The sequence below is a fragment of the Doryrhamphus excisus genome, linkage group LG2 (genome assembly GCF_037039965.1).
Source record: "Doryrhamphus excisus strain RoL-2023G ecotype Guam linkage group LG2, RoL_Dexc_Guam_v1.1, whole genome shotgun sequence".
Lineage (NCBI taxonomy): Eukaryota > Metazoa > Chordata > Actinopteri > Syngnathiformes > Syngnathidae > Doryrhamphus > Doryrhamphus excisus.
In genome coordinates, this window is record NC_136358.1 from 4,370,510 (window position 1) to 4,388,090 (window position 17,581).

Here is a 17,581-nt window from a genome sequence, read left to right on the forward strand (position 1 = left end):
TTTTTAATAAATGCGTTTTGGACCCTGATGCGGCCCGGCTTCACCCAGAACCTAGCTCCGGTGGCCCCCAGGTAAATTGAGTTTGAGACCCCTGGTCTACATGCTTATTCACTTCCCCTAACTCTCAGAAATTAAACATGATTCTAAATTTTAAAATTGTGGGATTTCATGCATTCATATCTTATAGTCAACCATAATGAGGTATTGAGCATGTTTAAAATCATTTTTTAAACATAAGCAGCAGCTCACCCATAAAAAACCCCAAAAAAGCCAACATTTGTTTACCTGCCGTGGTTGCCTGCTGGCTGTGGATTTACCGCCATCTGGTGGTTGAGGCTGGTATCTATTGGTAGCTGGCTGCAGCCTAGAAGCACAAAGTGGTATTGGTAGATGTTTTGGTTAGATGTTAGAAGTTAGATGACAAATGTCGAGCCAGTAATCTGGTGCTCACCTGTAGGGATATCGTGACTGGTTGAGCAAGCCTTGGCTCCTGAGGTGCTGGTAGAGGTTGCTGCTCAGAGAGTGGGGATTGAACACAGCCTCCTCGTCCATGTGGGTGAAACAGCCCTAAGAGGGATAGAGCATGACCCAAATGTGCACGAATAGCACTAATCAGCTTGTAAACCTTTGTAATTTTCTAGGCAGAACACAGGTGACCTTACTTGTATGACCTGCACAGCCTCAGGTGTGGGCTCCTGCGCTGGCACAGAGTGGGTGCAAGGCAACCACAGTTCTCTGGAGATCACCGGCTTCAGGAGACAGGAGAGAGACGCAGAGGGCTGGAGGATATAATGGGAAAACACACCTGTGTTGCATTCAAAGACACACAAAGGACACAGAGCGTGAATGCAACATGCATAATGGAGTTTCCTTTCTATTTATATGAATACAGAGTTGTCTGTGGTATGGGTGCCCACTGTGTGTCATTAAAAATAAAAACATATAACACCTGAGCCTCCGGGTGTCAGCCTCTGTGTGGATTCTACCTGCAGCAGCAGGAACATGTCACGACTCTGAAAAACAAAGACAAACCAAAAAAAAGTATGGTAACATTTCCTATTTGTCAGTACAGTGCATCCACAGTGATTCACTTTTCCTGGCAATGCAATATATTGGGTGGAGTTCGGACATTTGGGAGGGGCTCAGAGTAGAGCCACTGATCCTTTACATCGAGAGGATCCAGTTGAGTGAGGTGGCTAGGCCATCTTGTCTGGATGCCTCCCAGACGCATCCCTGGTGAGGTGTTCCGGGCATGCCCAGCAAGGAGAAGGCCCTGGGGCAGACCTAGGACACGTTGGAGGGATTATGTCTCACAGTTATCTTAGGGACACCTAGGTGTGGTTGGGGACCGGGAAGTCTGGGCTTCCTTACCAAGACTGCTACACCTGTGACCCGGGCCCAGATAAGCGGAGGAAAATGGATGGATGAAATTTATAAATTTCTCCCCCAATGTTCCACACACAGTAACCCAGGGGTCTCAAACATGCGGCCCGCGGGCCAAATGTGGCCCGCAGGACACTTGTTTGAGGCCCCCGCCTTGATATACAAGTTTAATGTTAGTGCGGCCCGCACAAGTTTGTGAAGAAAAAATTATTACGTTTGATTAATGTTCATGTTAAAGGTTAAATAACTGTTAATAGTTATCCTCCCTATCCGTGTGGAAGTGGTAAGTTTTTGGCTATTTAAGTTTAAAGGAAAGAACTTGAAGGCTACCGTTTAGGTCGCTAGCTCTCTAGTTTGCGAGTTAGCATGTGTCTCAAGACCCTGCAGTTGCGCAATATGTTGTAAATAAAAAAAAAAAAAAAAAAAAAGAGTATAAATGTGACTACAGTCGTGTTTTGTCATGTCTACAGGGCTCTAATAATGCTGTGTTAATTTTAATCTGAAAAAAAACTTTTGTCTACCCACCAACTATATGTGGTTTAAGTTTTTATTATTTGCCGTTTTATTATTATTATTATTATATTTATTTATTACTGATTGATTGATTTTCTTTATTCTTGATTTGTTTATTTATTTTTCATCTTATTTTGTGCAGAAAAATAAAAATTAAGAGAATTATTTGAGAACAGTGGAATGTTTTATCAGTTGGAACCAAAGCACTGAAAAAGTTTGTATATTTTTCTATTTTTAATAAATGCGTTTTTTTTGTTTTTTTTTGGAAAACCTGATGCGGCCCAGCCTTGCCCAGACCCTAGCTCCAGTGGCTCCCAGGTAAATTGAGTTTGAGACCCCTGCAGTAACCCATAATGACAACTTGTAAATGTATTAAATGTATATTAAATGTATTCACAGCCTTTGCTCGATGCCTCAAATTTTGATTATGCTCAGCACATGTATCTTTGGGGAGGGTGTGCGGGAAACCAGAAGGTTGGCGGTTCGATCCTCGCTCCCTCGCTGAATGGTTGCAAAAATCACCAGAAAATGATGGGGTGTTGTGTGTAGAATTTTCGGGTAAAAATTAATTTGATTCCATTTTGGAAGATGGTTAATAAACATAGCAAAATGTGTAAAAAGTGATGTGAATACTTCTGGATGGACTGTACAGAAGCTTCTACAGTAATTGGGGTCCAGACACACCCGTAGTGTGTAGCAGAGAGCATGAAACAAGTGGTGGTTGCTCTCCATCTCATCCCAGTCCAGCTGCCAGCAGGTGGTGGGGCGGATCACCAACGGCAGGCCGTACAACAGGCTTTCACACACGGCATCAGCACGCAGGGCCCTGCAAGCATCCACCCACCACACACACAAACACACACAGACACACACACACACACAACCTTTGTCAGTATGGAGACTAAATTGTGTGTCCTATCTTAAATGGCTGGTATGCACAGTATGCAAGCAGTAATCTTCCTTGTTGGTTTCCTTCCTCGTCTTGTGTTGCAATTCATGCATGAGTCCCAAAATATCCCATCTACCCTCCCCGTCATTTTGGTGTCTGTCAGCAGTGTGCCAAGTATTCCCTCACAAACAAGTTCTGGACAACATAACCGGAGACAAGGACATGTTTTTCAGCAGCAGAGGACTCGAGAAGAACAAAATGGGCTCTGATGAAAGGGGAGGGTTTTATCTCTGCAAGTATTTCACTGCTGTGCACCATCAGAGAATAGAACCATTCACTGACAAAAAGGCTTTACAGAGTACAAACCACAATACATGCATGGTTCACGCACACACATTTCCTGCCTCCCATCATAGATGTTGGAGGGCAGACAAGGACATTTTTTTCCATGCTGCTTGAAAACAATGTTACCAGATTAGCTCTTGTACTTACTTGATTGCTCTCAGCTTCTGTGGTACTTGGCTCTGATTGGCTGAGCCCTTAGAGACAGACATAAAGTCACGGATGCTCTCCGTCTTCACTCCGAGTTGGGGGGCCAGTGGGATGAGGGCGGGGCTGATCAGACGCTCTTGCTTGTCACACATAATGCACACTAAACGGCGGCCGAAGAGTCATTAGCAACTGCAGGAAATATTTTTCATGCATGGTGGGAGTAGGACAAACCTGGAACGGCATTTTCCATCGGGGAAGGTAGAAGAAGGTTGAGGTGTTCCTGGTTCCCGCCTTGCTCTTGAAGCCATGTTTTTAGCATGGACTCCACTGCTATCACATTGTTGTCCACCAGCTGCAGATCCACCAACATCAGATGATCTGCAAGAAGGTTTATAACAGGGGTCTCAAACTCAATTTACTTGGGGGCCACTGGAGCTAGGGTCTGGGTGAGACTGGGCCGCATCAGGTCCCCCCCCCCCCCAAAAAAAACTTTTTCAGTGCTTTGGTTCCGATTTTCTACAATAAAAGCTCTGATAAAACATTCCACTGTTCTCAAATATCTTAATTTTTATTTTTCTACACAAAATAAGATAAAAAACAAATCAAGAATAAAGAAAATCAATCAGTAATAATTAAATATAATAATAATAATAAAACGGCAAATAATAAAAACTTAAGAAACCACATATAGTTGGTGGGTAGACAAATAATTTTTTTCTGATTAAAATGAACAAAGCATTATTAGAGCCCTGTAGACATGACAAAACACGACTATAGTCACATTTATACTCTTTTTATTTACAACATATTGCGCAACTGCAGGGTCTTGAGACACATGCTAACTAGCAAACTAGAGAGCGAGCGACCTAAACGGTAGCCTCCAAGTTATTTCCTTTAAACTTAAAAAGCCAAAAACTTACCACTTCCACACGGATAGGGAGGATAACTATTAAGAGTTATTTAACCTTTAACATGAACATTAATCAAACGTAATAATTTTTTCTGGGTACATGATACCATTCAGCATCCATATCAAACTTGCGCGAGCCGCGCTAACATTAAACTTTCATATCAAGGCGGGGGCCTCAAACTAGTGTCCTACGCGGCCCGCGGGCCAAATGTGGCCCACATTTGGCCCGCGGGCCGCGTGTTTGAGACCCCTGGTTTATAATGAGATGGTGCTTTATGACTCCATATGCAGTGGAGACGGACAAAAAATACACAATCCTTTATTCTGACCACTAGATGGGGACACAGGACCTCACTCAAAGAGCTGTCATTGTCCAAGTCAATTTATTCATGCACAGGAGAAACTCCCTTCTTGTTCCATTCCCTCCATATTCAATAATTAAATTCCACTAATGGTAACCAAGGCGAACTTGAGGATAAAGGGGACACCGTTTGTGTGAGACAGGGGACACTGGAAGAAGATTTCATAAAAATTTCACATAACAGAGGCACATAACACTTTGTGGCTCTTGACTAAAGTGAATCTTCCAGAAATAAGCACTACATCTGAAGTCAAAGAATATGCACTCAACGAAAATATAAAGGAAACACTTTTGTTTTTTTCTCCCATTTTTCCTGAGCTAAACTCAAAGATCTAAAACGTTTTCTACATACACAAATGGCCTACTTCTCTTTTGTTCACAAAATCTGCCTAAATCGGTGTTAGTCATCACTTTTACTTTACCGACACAATCCATTCAGAGCTTCTCGCATGTCTGCTGTGCAATCGTGGCAGTGGGTTCAGAGGCGGTTTGGGGGTCATGAGTGGGGTAAAACTAATCAGTAGGGTAAAACTAAACTGTCTCACGACGGTCAAACCCAGCTCACCTTCCCTATTAGTGGGTGAACAATCCAGCCCTTGGTGAATTCTGCTTCTCGGGTTCTACGTATACTATCAATAAAATGCACCTGTGTTCGTTGTCCATAACATACAACTGCAAGTGGAAGAGTGAGGTTACAGTCGAAGAGATACTGAAGGTGGAGAATTTTAAATACTTGGGGTCAACAGTCCAGAACAATAGAGATTGTGAAAAGGAGGTGAAGAAGGTATACAAAACTGTAGTGAGACCAGCCATGTTGTTTGGTCTAGAGCAGGGGTCGCAAACACGCAGCCCGCGGGCCAAATGTGGCCCGCAGGACACTAGTTTGAGGCCCCCGCCTTGATATGAAAGTTTTATGGATGCTGTATGGTATCATGTACCCAGAAAAAATTATTACGTTTGATTAATGTTCATGTTAAAGGTTAAATAACTGTTAATAGTTCTCCTCCCTATCCGTGTGGAAGTGGTAAGTTTTTGGCTATTTAAGTTTAAAAGAAATAACTTGAAGGCTGCCATTTAGGTCGCTAGCTCTCTAGTTTGCGAGTTAGCATGTGTCTCAAGAACCTGCAGTTGCGCAATATGTTGTAAATAAAAAGAGTATAAATGTGACTATAGTCGTGTTTTGTCATGTCTACAGGGCTCTAATAATGCTTTGTTCATTTTAATCTGAAAAAATAATTTGCCTAACCACCAACTACATGTGGTTTCTTAAGTTTTTATTATTATATTTATTTATTACTGATTGATTTTCTTTATTCTTGATTTGTTTATTTATTTTTCATCTTATTTTGTGCAGAAAAATAAAAATTAAGATATTTGAGAACAGTGGAATGTTTTATCAGAGCTTTTCTTGTAGAAAATCGGAACCAAAGCACTGAAAAAGGTTGTATATTGTATTTCTGTTTTTAATAAAATTTTTTTTTTTTTGAAAACCTGATGCAGCCCAGTCTCACCCAGACCCTAGCTCCAGTGGCCCCCAGGTAAATTGAGTTTGAGACCCCTGTTTTACATCTTTGAGTTCCGTTTCATGAACAATGAGACCAAAAGCAAAGTCTATCTTGCTAGCTGTCCATGTGCATCTGATTCAATCCCCTTTTATATAACTTGTGCTGAAAACCTTTACACATACTTTTGTTCAAAAAATGTTTTTAAGTAGTGGACAAAAATGTACTGTTCCTGACCTGATCATAAAAATTGCCATTTTTCACTACCCCCAATTCAAATTGCACTTTAATGGACTGTCTTCTTAGCAAAGACACCTGTGCATGTGTGTGTTACCTGGGATGCAGCTTACATGCTTGGAGCAGGAAGACGATGTTAGTTAGTGAAATTAGTGCCCTCTAGGCAGCCACGTAACCATTGCAAACAGTATTTTTACATTTTAAATTGAAATGTTATTTATAATATTAAATAAATATTTCAGAAGGTTACAAAATGTTCAAACATTTCTGGAATTTTCCGCTTGTGGTGATGGTAGGACAAAACAATTGAGAATGCCTGTTTTTAGGGGTAAATTTGTGTTCCGATCCCTTCTGGGTGGAAAACAGGAGGACATGAAGAGGAATAAATAACATAGCCATTGCCTCTTGATGCTCTTCTACAATCCACCCATGTTTCCTCTTATTTGTGGAATGTCGAGATGAGATGCTTCCCATTCTTATGTGTGCTAAATCTAGATTTACAAAGAAGAGAAGGTGGATGAAAACATTCTGGCCCAACATATTTGAAGAAAGAGAAGTACAAGTGGTTAGCGTGTGGTTAGAGAGCAAATTACAAAGATAGATGAGGAGACAGGGTGTGTTCTTGTTGTTATGGTAATAGAGAAATAGGAGGAAGAACCCTGAGTAGATGGAGATGGAGGAAAACGAGTTGAAGCAAATCGATAGCAATTCCCTCCAATGATCTGAGTCTGGGGAGTGGGAAAGCAGAGACGTAGAGTAAGCAGGGGAGGGAGTGAAGAATTATCAAAGCTGATGTATACACACAGCAGAAGGGGGGGGAAATTGTAAATCACAGCAGGGAAGGAAGGGGGAGGGACAGAAGGAGATGAGATAGCATGTAAGAAGGTAAATGAGAGACACCGTGATGAAGGGAACTTCTTTGTGAGACATCACATGCACAAAGTAAGCAGGGTGAGTGACAGTCATTTACCACTGGTGTGACAACATGGAAGTGGAATGTTTGCTTGTACATTGCTAAAACCACACCAGCGTGACACGGAGAGTACACTGTGGCCACAATGCATCCGGAAAGTGTTCACAGCGCTTCACTTTTTCCACATTTTGTTTTCTTACAGCCTTCTTCTAAAATGGAATACATTAAAAATGGTGTTTTGAAATGTATTTACAAAAAAAAAGAAATCACAGACGCCTGCATACTGAAAAATCAAAGAATGCAGTTGTAACTTTTAGATTTTTTTTAAACCAAACGTGGACGTGTAAACGTTTTTTTTAATATTTAAAGAAAAATCACCTTTGTGTTGTCAGTGACAAATCACATTGACATTTTTCCTTAATTCCCATTTTTTCGTTTTTTTATTTTTTATTTTTTACTAGGGCCATCAAATGATTAAAATATTTGATTGTGATTAATCACACTTGGTCCATAGTTAACTCAGAATTAATCACATTTAACAGATAGAAATACAATCAAAGAATGCGGTTGCAACTTTTAGATTTTTTTTTAAACCAAACGTGGATGTGTAAACGTTTTTTTAATATTTAAAGAAAAATCAGCTTTGTGTTGTGAGTGACAAATCACTGCCATTTTTCCTTAATTCCCATTTTTTCGTTTTTTTTTTTGTATTTTTTACTAGGGCCATCAAATGATTAAAATATTTGATTGTGATTAATCACACTTGGTCCATAGTTAACTCAGAATTAATCACATTTAACAGATAGAAATACAATCAAAGAATGCGGTTGCAACTTTTAGATTTTTTTTTTTAAACCAAACGTGGATGTGTAAACGTTTTTTTTTAATATTCAAAAAAAAAAAAAGCCTTAATCAGCTTTGTGTTGCCAGTGACAAATCACATTTGACACTTTTTCCTTAATTCCTATTTTTCGTTTTTTGTATTTTTTACTAGGGCTGTCAATCGATTAAAATATTTGATTGTGATTAATCACACATTGTCCATAGTTAACTCAGAATTAATCACTTTTAACAGATAGAAATACAATCAAAGAATGCGGTTGCAACTTTTAGATTTTCTTTAAACCAAACGTGGCTGTGTAAACGTTTTTTTTTAATATTCAAAGAAAAAAAAGCCTTCATCAGCTTTGTGTTGTCAGTGACAAATCACATTGACACTTTTTCCTTAATTCCTATTTTTTTCCGTTTTTTTTTTATTTGTATTTTTTACTAGGGCTGTCAATCGATTAAAATATTTGATTGTGATTAATCACACTTTGTCCACAGTTAACTCAGAATTAATCACATTTTGTCATTGCAGTTTTCTTAAAAGTAATCTTAAAATATCGTCTCTTCCCGTGAAGCCAACATCGTGTATCGTCTCATATCGTGAACTGAGTGTGTCATGACACCCCTATTTATTACCATTGTCTGTGATCTGTGAGTTCATTAGCATGTGTGTGTTCATGTGCATACCATAGAGAATACATACAGTAGCCATGTTCCTGTGGCCTTATGAAGTGAGAGACAGAGCAGCAGCCATCAGTCTGCATGCTGCTCTGCATGGACATCAATGGTGAATAGCTCATTGATGTTGTTTGAGACCGTGACAAATAGCACATTGATCATCCGGCCTGCAACATGGCCACTCGGCACACTAGTAGCAGTGTGACCTAATTGCCTTGCGGGCACATTTGCTTTATGGCAGGCGTTTGACGGAGACTTGAAAAGGACATTGGGACAAACGGAAAAGGAGAATATGGTACTTGAGATGAAATGGAGGGGATCCTTTCATGGGCTACAACATATTTGGTGAAGTGTAGTTAGGGGAGGCATAAAAAATGACAATATAACATAAAATAAATACAAATATTTGTCCATTGAACAACATTTAAAATGTATTTTTTGTATGATTCTAATTGTTTCTAACATTTTCTTAAGTAAAAATTGCTGAATTGCTTGACTTTCTACAGCAATGTGTAGTCTTTAATGTAAATGTGACATCATTTGTCTTGCTAATCGGGCAATATAATACAGAGAGATAATACAGAGGAGTGGGGGCGTGCTTGAGCTGGAAGGTGCTTGTTACCGCCATTCTATATACAGGGATTCCCAACCTGGGCAAGCAAATTGCAGGGGGTACTTGGAAATATTTAATCAATTATTCATATTCATTTCATATTAAGCCAGACAATACACTGCAACGTGTGCACTCCAGCTCGTTTCCCCAGGGAGTCAATTACCTGTGATCAGTTGTGTTACATTCACGTATGTGTGAAAGGGTACTCTTGGTATGTCAAAAAGGCTTTTCGAAAACACAATCTGGAGAACAGCTAGTCAAATGCATTAAAGATATTTGTGTGTTCTTTGACTGTCAAGATGGATGATTATTTATTTACCCAAGCGTGCCAAAAGGTGATCAGACTTTTTACAACAAAGTATCAAACGGACAGTGTGTATGTACTTCATATTAAAAAGATTAATATTTTTAATCAAATTAATTAATCATGAATAATCACCATTTGCATATGTATGAAATATGCCCTTTTTACTGTACTTTATGAACAAAAAGATAAATAAAAAACCACAATTGTATATATTTGTATGTATTTACAACTCCAAATGAAGGGAAAATTTAAATCGTACCAAAAGATAGCACATGTTTGAAATTCTATTTAATCAATCTAATCAGTCTCTCTTATAGTAGCAGAACATTTGAATCATTTCGCTGGGATTTCCGAGCATACTTAAATGCAACGAATTGAACTTGTGCCTCCACCTGTCAATAGGGGTGGCTTGAAATGGTGCGCATGTATTAACTATACTAAAAACTTTAACTGAATTAATGAAATCAGTTAGTTAATGACAGTTAATAAAAACAATTAAGGGAATAAAAGGAGTCACCGGCCATAAACCTCAAAGCACATCCCTGAACATACTTTTGTGAAGACTGTGCAAAAGATCAAGTGCTGGGATTTAGGCAGAGGAGGATCTACAAAAATTGCCAGGAAGTGGAAGAGCTGTGGAGACAGAATTCACGAAGGCGCTACACAGAGAAGATTTACAGGGAAGGAGGAGGACACGAGGAATTGAAGATAACAAGCGAGCCTTTTTTGGGATTCTGAGAGGGCCGTGGAATGACATGAGCCACCATATTTCTCTCGGTGGACATGTATCAATAAAGAAACTGCAACGCTGACGGAAAGTATCAGCCTTCGCTCCTCTGCATTTTACCACTGATTTTTATTACAACCCATATAGGCGTAGCGTGTGCAGTGCACTTCCTGTACGGTGGCTGGGGTCGCATCTGTCTTAGAAGCTCACAGTGGGGTTTCTTTTCCAGGCGCTTGAACCCACAGCACATTAAAGCCAATGAGCTGACTGCCTCGGAAAACCAACTAAGTAAGAAAAAGAACCAGAAATGCAAGCTGAGCAGAAAGTCTGGAAAGTTGTTACAAGCAATTACTGAAAACGTAAAAATGGTATCTAGCAGTATCCCTTGCTTGCACATATTACTGGCTGTATAAAAACAGAGCGATTACAGACAGGACCGGGGAGGTGGCAAAGATATACTAAAGATTTTGACTCAAGTGCAGATCGAAAATGACAGCTATGACACCCCCTCACTTCTCTGCAGGTCTCAACGATTGCTGTCTTACAATACAAGAACAACACAATACTAATTTCGCTGTCGTTAACTGTGAGTCAGCAAGTTAAAACTATTCTGGCAGCTCAAAGCAGATTTGTGTTGCAAGCGCTGATCCATGCACATGCGTGGGGTGTAAAGATGGCTTAAGTGTTCCAGAGACAGGAAAAACAATTGCCCCCCCCCCCAAAAAAAAATGCCTCAGTTATTTGAGGTGGCAGTCACCATGATGAAAAGGCATACATCATTTACTGCAGGCAGTTAAAGGCTCCATATGATTACACTAAAGAGAACACCCACAACCCTGGCTGCATTCACAGTACTCAGTTGTTTAATCTGATTCTGAATATCTGCAGGGAGACAGTCATTCCACATTTATCTATTTTGTCATGTTAAGAGTACGCATTATCCTCTCTGCATGCTTACAACAACCTGTCAGGATAAAAAAAAAAATAAAAAAGTTGCATCAAAAGGCATCAAAAGCGGGACTATGGTCACAGCCTGGGTTAATACGGCACAAATCTCTAAAAACAAGAAAGAAACAGGAAATCGGATTTGATAAGATATAAAAGGGGAACAGGGGAGTCCTATTAATTCCCATATAAAGAGATATATGGCGGGAGGGAAGAGGCGGAGACAGCAATTAACTCACAGGAGAGAAGAAAAGGAAAGAGGGAGGAAAAGTCCTCTCATGTCGTCTTTGATGGGACTAGCTAAGATCCCCTGAAGCAGAGTATGATTAAAAGAAAAGTGGAAATAATATGGTGTAATTACACTGTTTCAAGGCCACACACACACACACACACCCACAAGGAAGTACAGGAGGAAAGGTCCAGAAGTCACTAAAAAGTACAAGTAAAACAAGCATGCGCTTAGTGTTCTCTGTTTTTATGCTTATAATCAATAGTAATAAGTAATATTAATAAGTAATTAATAAGTAATAAGGTCCCCTCTCGCCACACCACGGTTCAGACATCACTCCCTACTCTATCATTTTTAAAACAAATTAATTAACTAATGATCACTATTTTGTGGTTGAATACAATTTACTATTAGTCATATTTATAGATATGAAGGACATTTTACATATGGCCCAAATTAAGCATTCTCAATCAAACTTATTTCAATCAGACTTCATTCCCAGTGTTTCTCACCTTCTTTATCAAAGTCCTGTTTACTTCCAACTTTATTTGGCCCCCGTATTTTACAGCCGTACTCAATAAATAACATTCAAAATCTGGTCTTCCCTGGTGAGAAAGAAGCCTAATCTTGCGCAACAGGTGAAGTTCCGACCACCTCAACCCACAAGCAAACTTCTCAATAGGGGGCGGGACTTTGTTCTACTTTAGAGTTTCTGCAGGGAAGAGGCTCTGAGCTGGTGTGGGCTTATTAATAGCTCCATGGCACGGTCCCTATGTGCTGGAGTCACCCCCAGAGAACGATATCTAATCAACTAAGGATGAATTTGCTTTATTTTAACAATATGTCAAGGGCCGATTAAAAAAAAGAAACGCTTAAATGGCCCCTGAGCCACCATTTGGACACCACTGCTTTAATGTCTCCTTCGCATCCTCCTTAGCATCCTTATAATTGCTTTAATTCAGACTGACTAATGACATTATCTGCTCCTCTAAATAAGCACATTTTCAGTTGCTGCAAGGCTGCTTGTGCTTTGCTATTCTCAGCATCATTCCACATTATTGTTGACAAAAAAAACCTTTACATTAACATCTAATTCCTGATTAGTACCATATTCATTCTTGTCTTGCTCTCTCAATTCTCCCCTTTCTTTGTCTCCTCTTTCCGTGACCCATTTCTCTATCTTCTCCCCGGAGTTTTAAAGTGCAATTACAGAGTAGTCCTTAGGGAAGATTGGTTGAAAAACAACACAATGCTTAGTGAGGCCCTCAACAAACACATTTTATTTTTGTAATTAGGCATTTGCCTTGTTCAATTCCTGCAGCGGGTTTGAGGTTTTACAAGGAAGAAATTGGCACATGCTCTTAGAGACATGCTCTAAGTATAAATGGGTCAGTGCTTCATCCATGAGGAACAAGCTGGGTGGGAATGTATGTGGAACGCGAGGGGGAGTCAAGTCTGCTCAGGAAAGAGATAAGAGGCATTTCTGTTTTTAATCCTCCTTCCTACCTTGACTAGCACCGCTTGAAGCTTCAGGTGAGGGAGCATCTTGACCACACTCTGCCTCACTGTGGAGCTGTACCACCAAAAGGCGTTTGAGTGGAACCAGGTCGGCATCTGTCAGCCCTTTTTCCAAAAGGTGAACAATGCCTCGACCTGGCCGGCCGGTCACCACCGTAACCTGGAAATACAGAAAAAAAATGATATATATATTTATATATACACAGTATATAAAGCAAGGGTCTCAAACACACGGCCCGTGGGCCAAATGTGTCCCGCAGGATACTAGTTTGAGGCCCCCGCCTTGATATGAAAGTTTAATGTTAGTGCGGCCCGCGCAAGTTTGATATGGATGCTGTATGGTATCATGTACCCAGAAAAAATTATCAAGTTTGATTAATGTTCATGTTAAAGGTTAAATAACTGTTAATAGTTATCCTCCCTATCCGTGTGGAAGTGGTAAGTTTTTGGCTTTGGTTTAAAGGAAATAACTTGAAGGCTACCGTTTAGGTCGCTAGCTCTCTAGTTTGCGAGTTAGCATGTCTCTCAAGACCCTGCAGTTGCGCAATATGTTGTAAATAAAAAGAGTATAAATGTGACTATAGTCGTGTTTTGTCATGTCTACAGGGCTCTAATAATGCTTTAATTTTAATCTGAAAAAAAATAATTTGTCTACCCACCAACTATATGTGGTTTCTTAAGTTTTTATTATTTGCCATTTTATTATTATATTTATTTATTACTGATTGGTTGATTTTCTCTATTCTTGATTTGTTTATTTATTTTTAATCTTATTTTGTGCAGAAAAATAGAAATTAAGATATTTGAGAAAAGTGGAATGTTTTATCAGAGCTTATATTGCAGAAAATCGGAACCAAAGCACTGAAAAGGTTTGTATATTTTTCTGTTTTTAATAAATGCGTTTTTGGTTTTTTTTGGAAAACCTGATGTGACCCAGCCTTGCCCAGACCCTAGCTCCAGTGGCCCCCAGGTAAATTGAGTTTGAGACCCCTGATATAAAGTCTGCTGTGGTATGGTTTATTTATTTTGGATATGATTAAGAAGTTATATTAAAGAGCATCAAGTGTTTATATTTGCACAATTCAACATGTCCAAAAAGAGTAGAAAGCTTCCTTGATATCTATTACTGACAATTTATTCCCATCACATGTTGACACTTACAATAACAATAAATAAAATTAACAATAAATACTATATAATCAAATATTTTTTTAATAAATTAATAAATAAATTGATACTGGAACAAACATTTAGCACAGTATGGGGAGTGTGGGAAAAAAAATATCTCATCCACATGGTTCGGTTCAACTTGAACCTCTGGAGATTTCTTACAAAGGTTTACTGCCGGCAGTTTTTTTTTTTTTTTTTTCTTTTTTAGTTTTGTGGACATTTTTTCAACAAAGCATTCTTTTGAGCGGAGGCTGTACTTTGGGGACATGACAAACAATAAAACACTGTTAGTAAATTGTGCAGGATGCTGTGTGTGTGCGTGTGAGTGCGATTTGAAGCCAGAAAACTTGGCTTTATCTGGCCTCAAAGACAATCAGTATCTCGTGTTGTGACAGGAACACAACAGTTTGTCTCAAAAGCAGTGTTTAGAATAACAGAAATGTGCATCTCCAGAAATATAAGTGTTGTGCAAAAGTTATCTGATGTTCAGACTGAAGTTCAATTCAGACCAAGACATCCATTAAAGCAAGGAGGTTCAAACTTTTCCACCTTCAGGCCTGCATACCGGGGCAACTTTGATATTTTTAGATATAGGCAAAAACATGCTTATACAGTCATCCCTCTCTCATTACGGTTCAACCATTGTGCCATCAGTCTATGCATCCATCCATTTTCTATACCACTTATCACTAGGGTCGCGGGTATGCTGGAGCCTATCCCAGCTGTCTTCCGTTGAGAGGCAGGGTACACCCTGGACTCTTCGCCAGCCATTCTCGCAATACAGCTTTTCTCCAGATGAGAAATCTCGTTAATCTCGTTTTAATCTTGTGTGACAAGATTTCGCCAATCAACAGTTTGATTGAATTTTTGCTTAAAAAAAAATTCTATAATGTGCTGGACATCACCATGTTTGTGTGATGTTTGCTAGCAGCAACTTAGCAAAAAATAGAACCATGCTGATGACCATGATAGTGCAAGTATGCACAACAAGTTGGTGCTAAAAGTTAAGCGTGCGATTGGACAATCTGCTCAGAGCAGCAGCACTGCTGCAGCTTCTCTGATGTCGGTCTAACAAATCCCCAATGGACAGATGGCTCAGCCGTGAATGAAATGAGACCATTCCCTGCACTGAAGTGTACATAAGATGCCTTGAGGTGGACAGGCTCTTGAAAGAGGCTTTTAAAAGAACGGTTAGCAGACATGTTTTTACACTTTTAAAATGTGGATTTCAAGTTGAAGAGACATTACACCACATTCTTATCAAAACAAAGCACAAAGTGCACTGTAGAGTTTCCCTCTAATGGAAATGAACCACATGCTGCAAGAGCTTTTCAACAATGCTCTCACTAAGAACTATGCTTATGTAACAATCGTGTTTGTTTTTCTGTGCTCACTCACCTCTATGCACGTGTTGCCGTTGGCCTGGCTGTCGGCCCCGATATGTTTCATGTACTGTTTAAACTGCTGTAAGCTGTCCAGCACCGCCTGTCGCAGCATCTCACCTCCTCTGACTGTTCCTCTGCTGCAACCTTCACTCGGTATCGACCTCAACTCTTCCACGCAGGCACGCAACCTAGCCAGGTTACCACGAACTTGCTAAAAAAAGACAGAAAAAGATGAGAGACCAGAAAATAATGACCAAAGTTATTGTCTTTATGTTTATTACCACAAATGGGAGCAGACATTCCTGCTGCCTGCTGATGGAGTACAAGCTCAAGTGTGGGAGCCGACAGGGTCCGTCCAGACTACAGGCCAGAGACAAGAAGTTATCAAGGGCATCGCAGAGTACCGGGCAGGTGTTGGACCACCAGGGAGGCAGTGCCTCTACAATGAGGACCCGGGCTGGTTGCCGTAGAAACGAGGAGGACCAGTACACAAAGTTTCCAGTGTTAGGAGAAACGGACGGCTTCTTTTTGTTATCCATGTCACCTAAAAACAACAGGAAAAGCTTGTATGTTTACATTGTCAGTGTCAAACTGCTACCACACAAACCTGACGTATACTGCCATAACCGGTTCAAAAATAGAGCTTGTTGCTAGCGGTAGCTGACCAGCTGATGTTGAGTACCGGTAGTTCACAATAAATAACTAAACGAAATAATAATAAATAACTCTACCACTTATACTACCGAGGGCGGGGGTACACCCTGGACTGGTCGCCAGCCAATCACAGGGCACATATAGACAAACAACCATTCACACTCACATTCATACCTGTGGACAATTTAGAGTCACCAATTAACCTAGCATGTTTTTGGAATGTGGGAGGAAACCGGAGTATCCGTAGAAAACCCACACATGCACGGGGAGAACATGCAATCTCCACAGAGATAGCCTAGGGTGGGATTGAACTCGGGTCTCCTAGCTGTGAGGCAACCACTCGACCGCAGTGCCCTCAGAAAAATATATATCCAAAAATATTTCTTCATGATTGCATCATTAACATGCATTATCATGATTTCTATAGTGAGAACAGCACGCTATCAGTTAGCATGCTCGCAGTCTGGGATTATTTCCAAGTATCACCTTTGGGTAATATATGTGTATAAGAGCGTCATAATAAGATATCTGTTGATTTGCAAGTTCCACACAACAAAATGACGGCAGCCATGAAGCTCAAGAGACACTCAAGACACGAGCGTCGTCTCACTGCCATTACACAACCGTCGAGAGACCAAACAAAGAGATAAAGCAGCACACTTCCGACCTTCACTACAAATATTGCTATGAAGCAAATATCGAGCATCTCTACTGAGTATCTATACATTTTACCATTTGTTTAACAAGTGAGAGGCATATTACAGGGTTGAGAGTGTCAAAAATAGGCATTTGTATGGGAGCATTTTGCTATGCAATGGGGGTCTCAGAACATAACCCCCACATCTACTCTATCAGGTTACACACAATAATACAGTGTGGTGCATCCTAATTTAGTTGTGATGAGCACAAACCGTCTTCTAGGTCAATGGGAGCTTTGTAACAGCAGGCTAATCCACAGTACTTTTTTTGATTTACTTTCAGGGATTTGGGGTAAAGTTTGGCGTTTACTTTAGCTTTTTATTTCACACACCAGTTGCTTTGTCACACAAGCATGATCCTCACTACATTTTTGACTTAAAGGTTGATGGATTGTGGGACTGACGTCACTGTTGTTGATTGTTTCGGAAAGTTTTAGTTTAATGCCATATGATTGGTGTGGGAGCTTGAAATAAGAAAATCCCCTACGAAACCAGATTGTTTCCAGCATAACTGCAGCATGCTTCCACTGTCCTACTATGTAAGAAGATAAGGTTTCCTGCTTGGAGAAACAAGGGAATCATAACAGTCTAAAAAAAAAAAATCAAAATGGATGGCATTTTAAATCAGC

The 17,581-nt window shown here is 40.0% G+C and overlaps 2 protein-coding genes across 3 annotated transcripts in view; one reads left to right on the forward strand and one right to left on the reverse strand.

Annotated features, from left to right (window-relative positions):
• The window catches only part of LOC131126257 (carbohydrate sulfotransferase 12-like), a 138,992-nt gene that overhangs the window by 58,990 nt on the left and 62,421 nt on the right, over nucleotides 1-17,581 (forward strand). The window lies entirely within an intron of this gene.
• The window catches only part of m1ap (meiosis 1 associated protein), a 38,748-nt gene continuing 21,326 nt past the window's right edge, over nucleotides 160-17,581 (reverse strand). For both annotated transcript variants that reach the window (XM_078795786.1, XM_078795787.1), the window contains exons 3-12: nucleotides 15,882-16,144; nucleotides 15,614-15,811; nucleotides 13,034-13,205; nucleotides 3,509-3,655; nucleotides 3,278-3,437; nucleotides 2,581-2,722; nucleotides 950-1,013; nucleotides 663-805; nucleotides 452-567; nucleotides 160-364 (exon numbers count right to left, since the gene is read on the reverse strand). In XM_078795786.1, coding sequence (XP_078651912.1) covers nucleotides 175-364; nucleotides 452-567; nucleotides 663-805; nucleotides 950-1,013; nucleotides 2,581-2,722; nucleotides 3,278-3,437; nucleotides 3,509-3,655; nucleotides 13,034-13,205; nucleotides 15,614-15,811; nucleotides 15,882-16,144 — 1,595 coding nt within the window. In that variant the 3' untranslated portion in view covers nucleotides 160-174. The remainder of the gene's footprint in view (nucleotides 365-451; nucleotides 568-662; nucleotides 806-949; nucleotides 1,014-2,580; nucleotides 2,723-3,277; nucleotides 3,438-3,508; nucleotides 3,656-13,033; nucleotides 13,206-15,613; nucleotides 15,812-15,881; nucleotides 16,145-17,581) is intronic.